We start from the raw sequence: 10867 nt of genomic DNA on the forward strand, positions 1-10867 counted from the left end.
TTTTATATTTCTCCTTGGACTGAGGCCTACCACTGCCCCAGCCAGGGGGCTGTGACCCTCCCTTCTGCATAGTTGAGTTACCTAACTGAGGCTTCTTGAGGGTACTTTTTTTATTGGCTCAAAATCTCATTCACCAGTCTCTAAATAATCTTATGTACAAAAAATAGACTTTCCCCCCTGCAGTGAAATCTCATCAATAAATACAAACGTGTAAAGGAGGGAGGGGAGGCATATAATATACCATACCAAAATTCACTTCAAAAGATATCATATAATTTACAGTCTGATTTTTTTCTTTTTCTTCTTTTTCTTCTTCTTTTTTTTTTCTTTTTAAAAGAAGGGCGCTTCAGGTCGCAGCGGGAGAGTTCCCCAGGCGGACAATCTCTTTCCCAGTTCACAGCCTGGTCTCCCTCCCCTCGGGAGGGCAATGGCTCCCAAAAGTGCTTGAGAGAAGGCAGAGCATCACCTTCCTGGATTAAGGCAGCGAAGCAGCCAGAAACCAGGACTTGATAGGGACTGGAGGAGAAGAAGGTCCGCTGCGTCTTTGGAGAAGAAAGCAAACGGTGAAAGATCAAATACTGAGTTAAATCACATTGGTGGAGGATTGGTAAGAGACAGACCCACAGACTTGAGTGAGGGTAGGGTGGCTGGAGACAGGGGGTGTCTCGGGCTGCGTGCGTAGAGCTAGCATCCTCTTCTTCTTTGCATGAGACTTTGCATGAGACTTGTCTTTGCATGAGTGAGGGTAGGGTGGCTGCAGGGAGGGGGACGTGCGGAGGCTGCAATGCTCGCCTGCGCGGGCAGCACCAGAGGGCTGGAGTTGGCCCGGCGCAGAGGATGGGGATGGAATGCAGCCTGTCACCCTCGTGGGCGCCCGGGGTTCACCGGGTGTTAGTGAGCCCGAGCCTGGAGGAGCAAGTTCGCACCAGGGCCGCCGCCGCGCGGTGCGTCCCTGACCGCCTCCGCCCCCTCCCTCTGTCCCAAGCACCCACCGCCCAGTGGCCGACAGGCCCCTTCATAGGAAGTCTGAAAAAGCTAGGGCGCCGGGGCGCAGACTGGCAGGGGAGGCAGGGGCCTGCAGCCCGGGACGCTCCTCCAGCGAGGCGGCGGGGCTCAGGCTGCCCGCCTGGGAGACCGGGGAGTAGAGGGAGCCCCAGTCTCCCGGGGAGCCGCCGTCCTGGCTGCCCAGCTCCTCGCAGGGCAGCGCGGGCGCCTCCAGCCCGTAGAGGCTGTGGTCTGCTATGCGCAGCGCCTGCGTCAGCGCCCAGATGTAGTTGTGCGCGAAGCGCAGCGTCTCGATCTTGGTCAGCTTGGCATCGTCCGGAAAGGTGGGCAGGACACCGCGAAGCGCGTCCAGCGCCGAGTTGAGGTTGTGCATTCGATTGCGCTCGCGGTCGTTGGCCTTCTTGCGCCGGCTGCGTCGCTGCTTGCTCAGAGCCAGCTCGCTCTTGGGCCGGCTGCGCCCGCCGCGCCTGGTCCGGAGCTTCCTCGAGGCCCCTCGGCAGCCGCCCCCTTCCTCCTCGGCGCCGTTGCCCCGCGAGCGAGCGGGGCTGGGCGGAGCGGACGCAGCGCAGGCCCTTTCGTCGTCCGAGGCGCCCGGGAAGGACCGCTCCGTCTCGTAGGTCCCTTGGACGGTTGGCGCACCCGAGGGATGAGGCGCCATCCTGCGGCAGGGCAAAAGGTCGCAGTAAGCGTGGGTCGGCCACGGGGCGCAGTTCCCTATCCCGGGGCCAAGCGGGGGGGGGGGGGGGCGGTAGAGAAAGAGCCACCCCGCCCCCGTCCCGCCGGATCCGAGGACCCCTTTCCCCCTCCACCCGTCGCTCTGTCGCCTCCAGGTGTTACCTTGTTCGCGCGCGCAAAAGGGGAGAGAACGGGGGCAGCGAGATCAATGGTTAGGATGAGCCGGCCTTTCCGTCTGCAAGCGCAGCCGAGACGCAGGTGCCGCTGCCTGGACGTTTCCCCAGCGCTGGAGAAGCCAAACGCAAAGGGGGTCCCGGGCCACCGTGGCTGTCTTTGGCGCGGCTGCGAGACCATTCGGATTTTCCGAGCCGCCAGTCGTGTGCCCCTTGGCACGCTTTATCTGCTCGGCCGGGCCCGGAGCGTGCCTGCCCCGTTGCTGCCCAAGCGGCCGGCCAATCAGCGCCGGGGCCAGGGGGCCGCGCCACGCGAGCCCGCTCCTCCCCCGCGGGGCACAGCTGGATCCCGGACAAAGGGCCGGGGTCGGGGGAGGGGAGCGCCGCTCTATTTGCTCTCTCCCCGCGGGCTCCGTCCCAGCAACTCTCGGTTCCTCAAAGAGCCTTGCCCAGGGAGAGGAGCCTCGTCTGGCTCGCGTCTGGCCGCCCCAGACCGCTTTGCTCCTACTCTGTCTTTCCTTGGCACCTGCCCAGAACCTCTTTTGATACCCCAAAGAGGGCTTTGGGGAGCCTATGGGCTTGGTAGATCTCCATATATTACACATGGGGACATTAAGGCTCAGAGAAGGTGGCAGTTTGCCTCAAATCACTGGGCCAGAGATAAGACAAGGCGCAAGTTGCCTGGACTACCAGCTTCGAGGAGTGTCCACTAATTCCCCGGGTGACCCTGCTGTCCTGCTCTGCTGGTCAGGCCAGGAAACTCATGGGGTGATGTTTCCCTGACCCTCTCCTTTCTGGCAGGGGGCACAGGACAACCACACAGAAAGATTGTGCCTATGTCCCTGCCACTTAGAGTCCTTCGCTGGGGGTTAGGAGCCACCCTACCTCCTACCACCTTGTCCCATGATGATGCCCCTCACTCCTCAGAGGGAAGCGCTCAGAACATCTCCTCCCGATCTCCTAGCGGGAACCCAAGAAATTTCCATCGGGTCCCAGAGGCGGAGAGTGGCCATGGTGGGACCTCCCAGGGACATTCCACCACTAGCCTTCGTGGACAGCCCCCTCGCATTTGAGCCAGGGCCTAAGGGGGACAGCCGCCTCGCATTTGAGCCAGGGCCCAGGTGAGAATGGGCCAGGAGAGGGCCAGGAACTCGAAACAAGGCCTTGTCTTTTAAACACTCTTAGTGTGCTGGAACTGTGAGAAGCAGACCACTTCTTTCCTCCCTCTGTCCTCCTGTCCAATCACAGCTGGGCCAGCCAGCGCCTGGTGCTAGGCAAGGATCCAGTGAGCCCCGATCTGAGCCCCGGCAGGGGCAGGGACCCTGAAGGCCCCTGTTAGCGCAGTCTGAAAGTGAGACCAAACGCATCATCCCTCCTTTCTTCCCCAACCTTCCCTTTTGTCCCCGCCTTGGACACTCCGTGGTCTTCTGCTTCCGGTCACTCAGGGTGAGGGGTCGAGGCTTCTGCTTCAACTACAACGTGTCTGGTGGGGGGGAGTGAGGGGACAGCCAAGGGGGGGAAGACTGGGGCCTGGGTTCTGTCTCTGCAGGTTGCGAAGGCTTCACTCTCTAGTAGATCCAGACACCCAGTGCCTGCCGGAAGCTGGCGGAGAGGGGCTGGACCCTGCTGGGAAACTGAGGGGATGGGGTGGAGGGATGAGGTAAGTCTGCAGATCTGCCCTAGTGACTGCCTCTCCACACCTGCCCTGGCTGCTTAGAGGGTGCAGTGACCTCCTAGGCAGAGAGAGGTGGGATGTGCTAGGGAGCCAGGGAGAGAGAGGGCTCTAGGGCTGTATGGGGATGGGGGCGCTGTCCTCCCCATCTCAGCTGTTGTGCTGCTAAGCAGATGCCCCTTCCCTTAATACCTTCCCACTAAAGCTAGGTGTCAGGCTCAGGAGCAGCAAAGGGTATGAGACTCTGGGATTCCACATTTTTTGCTACTGCTTCTCCTTCAGGTCACAAATTGCTCCAAATCTGTGTTCTAGTTCTAAGGATGAGAACCCTTGGCCCGTTTTGCAGATGGGTAAGTCAAGGCCCAGAAGGGGAAGAGACTCACCCAAGGTCACAAACAAGTTCTAGAAGAACCACATAGGACCCAGGTCCTAAGACTCCTTGTTCTAGATTCTCCCTTGTACCTGCTGTCTCTTCCTGATAGGGGGGAAAATACATATATTTTTCAAGGCAAAACCAGACACCTCAAAGTGTAGAAAATAGAAGTTCTGTATCTGTGAGGAAGGCAGCATCAGAGTAAAAAAGGGGTAGAGGCCCCATCTCCCATGCCAAGGGGAGCCATTGTCCATGCATGCTCCATCTGTCTACTTTCCTGCTCCATACACCAGCCTTGCTTGATTTCTATCATCCTGCAAGTTATGAACTGACAGGAAACCCAAAGCATGCTTCCCGAGGGCTTCGGGATCCCCTCCAGTGTGCAAGCCCTGGTCATAAGGGATCAAAATACCCCGATGAACCCCAGGAAGCTTGAAGAGCAGCTGGAAACCAGGATTCTCATCCAGCAGTGGCCCTCAGATAAAAGGCATAAAAGGCAAAGGTGGCTTTGCTTGGCTCCGTTTTGCCTGAAGCGACTAATGGGTACTGGCAAGAGCCACACGGTGAACTTCCTGCCCCAGGAAGATTCTGGGCATTCTTGGGAGCTTTCTTAATTGGGAGGCAATCTGGGACCCACCTGGAATTCTTATCCAGCTTCCCCAGAGCACCTCCAGCCCAGGGCTCTCCAGGTCTTGCAGGCAGCCACCACAACTGCTTTGCGCAAAAAATAGGGCGAGGAGCGCACAGCGGCCAGGAGCACCGGGGTCCTTGAGGGACGGAACAACTCTCCGCAGCCCTATTTCTGGCCAGGAGGGCAGGGCTGGAGGTCACAGAGTCCCGGGGGATTAGAGACCAAGGACCCACGTCCTCCCCCTCTGCTGTAGGGGACGCACAGACCTCTCTCCAAAGTCAATACCTGTGCTTTTGGCGGCGGAGGCGCAAGCAGTGACAACTCAGTGCGCGCCGGCGGTGTTTGTGAAACGGCCCTTCCAGCGGGGAGCAGAGCCGGTCCCTGAAGCCTCGGGCCCGCCACCGCCTCTAAGGCCTCGGAGTCGTGCGCGCCTCTACCCTCTGAGACCTGGGCAGGCCTGGAGGCCGAGGCGGCCCAGGAGACAGGCGACAGCCTGACGCCTGGAGACCACGGGCAGAGTGGAAAAGAAGGAAGGCAGCGGTCCGCCCTACCGCCTTCCTGTCGCCCGGGGGGGACACTCAGCAGTGCCTGGGGGCTCTTTGAGAAACAAGAGAGAGCGAGGGGGGGCCATAGGAAGCTGAATAGCTAATGGCTTGCCAGAGGAGGGGGCTTCTTTCTCTCGCCTTCGCCTGGGCCCTGAAAGAGGGGAAGACAAAAATCTGGCGAGCGAGCTGCCTGGGCCGAGACTGGCCACTTCAAACAGCCCTTCAAACAAAAGGAGACGATGAAAAGAAAGCCCCACCTGTCTCCAGTGTTTGCTAAAATAATAATAAATAGATTTCGTTTAATAAATAATTACAAGAGATTGTAAAGTGGAGTGCTTTGGAAAACATCTACCGCGGGAGTCCCGCAGCCAGCCGTCACCTGCTCCCAAGGCGGACAACTTTATTGTTAAGCCACCCCCCAACTAGTTTGCCTCTGATAAACTCTCCCTCGTTTTCACAATGACTGTTTACTCATAGTTAGCACAATATTACCTTTGCCGTGATAAACCCAGAGGGGGGAGACCTGGCCCCTGGCCCCTGGGCACACCTGTCCCAGAAGCTGACACATGGATTTGGCACCGGGCAGGCCTCCCCCCGGGGGCCCTGCCTCCGTGTACATTGGCCCAATTGCCACCCATTTATAACAGGTTGGCTGCAAGGCCTATCTCGGTCCTATTTGTCTTCTTTTATTGAAAGCATATGGTCTCCAGGGGCTCACCAGCCCCATATTTCATCTGCCGGGAGCTGGGGCGCTTCCGCAGGCTGGTGCTGCCGGGCGCGCTGCTCCCCACTCAACGGCTGCCGCGCCAGCTGAGGGGATGGTGGAGGTGGGGTGGGGAGAGATAAGGCGGGCTCCTCGTTCGCGTTGGGAGAGAAGCCATGCCCTCAGAGACTCCTCCTCCCCGGGCGCAGAGACCTCGTGCGCTCTTGAATGGGTGGCTGGTTCTTTTTCTTGGGTAGGTGAGAGGGCGCCATATGCCACCCCCCAGGGCGTAGGAGGGAGCTCCAGCCCAGGGAGCCCGCGAACAAAAGGAAGAGAGGGCCCGGGACCTCGGGAGCGCTCTGGGCCTTTATTCCCAGATCCCCCTCCCTGCCCAGGGCCGCCTCCCCCCCGGATGTCCGTAGCTCGCGCGCAGCGCCTGGAAACAAAGTGTCCACATTATCCCAGCCGCCAGCGGAGACAGTGAATGCGTGAAAAGGTGCATTGCGCACCAAGACACCTGTTGGAGCGGCGCCTCTTCTCAGCGCCTCTCTGTTCTGCCCTGGGTCAGCAGGGAGTGGGGGGTGGGAGGAGGGACAGAAACTGTGATTTGTGGCGACATATGTTGAGCAGATTGGTGTGTACTCTTCACAGGGACACACGCACCCTCGCTCCCATACACACCCCGAGAGAAGGAGCAGCTGCTCCCCTCACCTTCTCCCCACATAATACCTGGGCCAGGCGCTTTGGCGTCGCCTTTTGAGACTCCAGCTCTCCCCCACCCCCTCTGCCTTCCGCCCCCACCTGCCGCCCCAGTCTTGGCAGCTTTGCTGTAGGACGTTATTGTCAAATTTAACAGATGCACGTTTGTTCCCAGCGCCCGGTCTCAAACACACGCACACACGCAGGCATCCACAGAAAACGCGACCAATGTCACAGATGCGGAGCGCGAGAGGTCCATATGCCCGGCTCCGCGCCTGCCCGGGCTGGGGAAAAAAACAGGACTGTGTGATTTTCCCTCCCCAGCCGCGAAGAAACGGACACCGCCGCGGCCGCCGGGGAGGCCACTCCAGGCGCCCGTAACTTTGCGCCTGCCCTAGGGCGCGAGGGCGCACGGCGGGGGCGCGGCGCTGGGAGCCCCGAGGGCGCACAGCTCGCGGGAAAGGGGCTCCTGGCTGGAGCGGAGAGGGCCAGAAGCTCTGGAGGCGCCCGTAGGACACTGCCTGACCTCTGGGCTTCCTAATTCCTGAGCGGTGAAGACGCCTCAGTCTTCGGGGATTCCCAGGAGCCGGCATCCACCTGCGGCGCACTGGGGGAGGCAGGCCCGTACCCCTGGAGGAGTCCATCTGACGCTGGCGGGTGGCATGCAAGTTCACTGAGCTTACCTCCCCTTACCTTACCTCCCCTTACCTCACCTCCGTGGCGGGAGGCATGCAAGTTCACGGAGCTGGGCTTTACTAACAGAACGTCATGAGAAGAGCACGGGATGGGGGCTGGAGGCCTGGCTCTGCCACTATCTTTATGCCCCTCGGAGCAACTTATTTCACCTGGACCTGCTTCCCATCTATTAAAGGGGAAAAGCTGGGAAAAAAGAAACATGTCATTTTCTTTTCAAGTTTTGCAAAATTTGGAAATCTGGGATATCAGTGGGTCTTAGACTGCAGAGGAGGGAACCCAGAGAGAGTGCACCCTCTCCCCTAATTCTCCCCTAATCCCCACACTGTTGCCCAGATCTGAGTTACTGGCCAAAGGACCTTTCATCCAGGGTTGAGGTGGGGTGATGGGGATGGTAGTGAGGAAAGTCAGGTACTGAGGAGTTTAGGAAGCTGTCCTCTGTCCCCTCCATCTTCCAACTCTTGGGGGCACAGGCAGCGTTTGGGGGCCCTGTGACACTCAGTGACAGCATGCCAGGCTGTCAGAACTTCGTTCCTTCCAGTGCTGAGGTAGAGCCAGGAAGCTGGGTGATGGGTATGTGGCTCTTAAGCCTCTTACTCTTTCTAGGCCTTTTTTAGGAGAAAAATGTCCCCCTCCCACCCCTGGTGTGACCTTGGATGAGCTTTGCTTATTCTGTCATCCTTACATTTTTATTTTCCATGTGTTTTTGACTGAATTATAATGCTGACATTTCTAAGAGCCACTGGCCCAGGGCAGGGGACATTCTTCTTTGGGAGAAGTCTCATCTGTAGAAGTCAGGGGAGCCCTCTGCTTGGTGGTCCCTCTGTTTGCTAGTCATGATGCCCCCTTCCCACCCATTGCCAGGGCCATGGGGATTGTGTCCCGGCAACAGCAGTAAGTACCAAAGGGTGTCTGAATTGCTACCAACTGGGGGGAAGGGCAGGAGAAATCTATCCACCTTACTTCTTTAGGTCACCTCGGGTGAAATACTCACCCCATTTCCAGTTATCAGATTGGGAAGGATGGAAGGGGGGGAATGGTGGGACCAATAATTCTAGACTAATTCAGTGGAGAAGCAATAGAGTGTAATGCAATGTGGTTTCCCACACAGTACTTACTAACTTTAAGATCTATATGGAACTTTGAAGGAAGCAGATCACCCTCTCACACAATCTGCAGGGGAGCTGGGAAGAGATTTTCCTAATTCTCAGTTTAGGCCTGAGCATTCTGGGGATCAAATCACGATCAATCACAGAGTTGAGGACTGGAAATCCTCTTCCCTCAGGTCCACTCCAGCTGGCTGGCAGAGAATCTTCATTTTGTCACCTTCCCCGGCCCCCTACCCACTACCCACACTCCAGGATCTCTGTCCTGCCACCCTCTGGTGCCCTATGGAGGTGGGCAGGTCTGTCAGGGTCTTGGGGGTACAGGAGCTGAAGAGTTTGGGAGCAATAAATAATGGAGCCGTTCCCCTCCGAATGGCTTCCACAAGCTTCTTCAAGCTCCCCATCAATGCTATGGAGCCAGGGCCAGATTTACAGGGCATTGAGAGTGAGTATTTTCTTAAATTTGATGCCAAGGCACCGCACTTGCCTCACTCCAGCCCCAGCTCTGCTTTGAGGGTAATGAGCTTCATATTGCCCCTTGCTTTGACCTGAAAGCAGGTGGTCCCAGTTTTTTTTATTAGGTGGCATTATCAAAAAAAGTATTTTAGGCACACTTTTCAAAAACATCATGGTATGTTATTATATATAATAATAATAATACATTATAATAGCTACTTATTATTCTTCACATATTACATACAATATAAAAATATGCAAAATAGGATTTATTGTAAGTTATGGATGTCTTCCTATACCAGGCAGCAAAAGTAGTGGAGAGGAAAATGCACCCTGGATTCCAATTTGGACTTCCACACCTAGTAGTAGCTGTGTTAACTTTGGCCTATTGACTTCATTTTCTCCATTTTCTCACCTGGGTGGCTCAGTCAGTTGAGTCTGACTGTTGGTTTTGGCTCAGGTCATGATCTCAGGCTCATGAGATCAAGCTCCACGCTTAGTGGGGAGTCTGCTTGGAATTCTCTCTCTCCCCCTTCCTTTTTTTTCTCTCCCCATTCCCATGCTTTCCCTCTCTCTCTAATATAAATAAATCTTTAAAAAATAAAATGGGGGATAATAATAAAATACCTACCTCATGGGGCTTAAATGATTTAATTCCTGTAAAGCAATCATTGTGAACAAGTAGTAAGTGTTCAATCATTTTTGAATACAATCGTTGATGACATAGACATTATAAAACATACCTCCAAAGAAATTTGCACCCATGAAACAAAAATAAATATAATTAGAAATTCTAATATGTGACTCCTCTTGTGCTCTCCTCTCCAGGCAACCTGATTTGAATCCTTAACCACCTGCCATCTTTAGCAACTGCGATAGCAGTATCATCAACAGTTAGGACTCAGGTCTGTTTATTCAGCACATTCTCACCCATTAATATTTCTCATCAAATCAGAGGCAGCATGGTCAGAGATCAGCATCCCATTTTACATATTAGCAAACTGTGGCTTTAGAGAGCTGATGTGACTCACCCAAGGGCACCAGTTTGTATGGTAGACAGGGAATAAGAATCTAGGTCTTCTAATCCCAAGTCTATGCCCCATCCACCCTAGCTCTCTGATATGTTGTGAGTTTCACACTCTGTGAGCTGGTTGTAGCACCCATCCAGTTAGACTCTTGCAGAACAACTACCAAAAAAGGCAGTGTGGACTAATCAATGAAGCCAGCTGGTGGTGTGTGCATATGGCTCATTTACTCTTGTCCACCAGAAACCATAGCGGGCTTCGAGGTAACCTGGCATGTAACCTTATTTGATGGGTGGAGTACAATTTGTAGATACAAGTGTGGAATGGAGGACTTTTAAGCAGAGCTTCAGGTAGGCACAGGAAACTACAAATCAAATTCCTGTCAATGCAATTGCCCAGATACCAAGATGGCCTGGGTCAATTGGGCACACCTTACCTCTGTCTCATAAATGTTTATGAAGGGTCATTATGAGAAGGTGGTGGCCAGCTGTTCTTCACAGTCACAGAGATTAGACTATGGGAAGTGGTTTGAATCGGAAAAGCAGGGATTTAGGCTATTTAGGGTTTAAGATGACTATTCAGTTTTATAGAACACACTTAAGGATTCACCTACCCCATAAGCCCTTCAAGACCATGAGTGGAATTCACTACTACAATTCCTAACCTGTCTGACTTGAGAGGAACATCAGTCCCCTCCTAAAAAATTATAGCAAAATAGCACAAATGCATCACCATTGTTTTGTGAGAAGTACCAAGAACCAGAAGGTTAGGGTTGAGGAAGACCTTCACTGGCCTCTAGTCCCCAACACTAAGTTGACAAATGATTGGGAACTGAAGCCCAGAAAGGAAACATGTCTTGTCCAAGGCCATGCTGCATGGTAGCCAAGTCAGAACCTGAGTCTCTTCCCACTAGTCCATGATCAAGCCCCAGATGCCTTGTTCTGAGTTGTTCTCTTTTGGTATTCTTCATTCTCTACTTGGTATGTGGAGGCCTTTTGTCCTGCATCTCCCTCAAAAGAAGATGAAGTCCTTGAGATCAGGAGCTGTGTCATGTTGAGCATTTCGCAGGGACATTGAAAATAATGGGTCTCTGATAGAGATTGGCTTAATG

The 10867-nt window shown here is 54.9% G+C and overlaps 1 protein-coding gene across 1 annotated transcript; it reads right to left on the reverse strand.

Moving 5' to 3' along the window:
• Window positions 1–1004: 1004 nt before the first annotated feature.
• Window positions 1005–1663, reverse strand: NEUROG3 (neurogenin 3). The gene has a single exon (XM_026009965.2). The coding sequence runs from the start codon at window positions 1661–1663 to the stop codon at window positions 1016–1018; it is 648 nt and encodes a 215-aa protein (XP_025865750.1). The 3' UTR covers window positions 1005–1015.
• Between the last annotated feature and the right edge of the window lie 9204 nt (window positions 1664–10867).

This window comes from Vulpes vulpes, chromosome 4 (assembly GCF_048418805.1).
Source record: "Vulpes vulpes isolate BD-2025 chromosome 4, VulVul3, whole genome shotgun sequence".
In the NCBI taxonomy this organism is placed as follows: domain Eukaryota; kingdom Metazoa; phylum Chordata; class Mammalia; order Carnivora; family Canidae; genus Vulpes; species Vulpes vulpes.

Bases quoted from the DNA above. Each gene is read 5' to 3' on its own strand.
- NEUROG3 (XM_026009965.2), bottom strand. From the start codon at position 1,663: ATGGCGCCTCATCCCTCGGGTGCGCCAACCGTCCAAGGGACCTACGAG.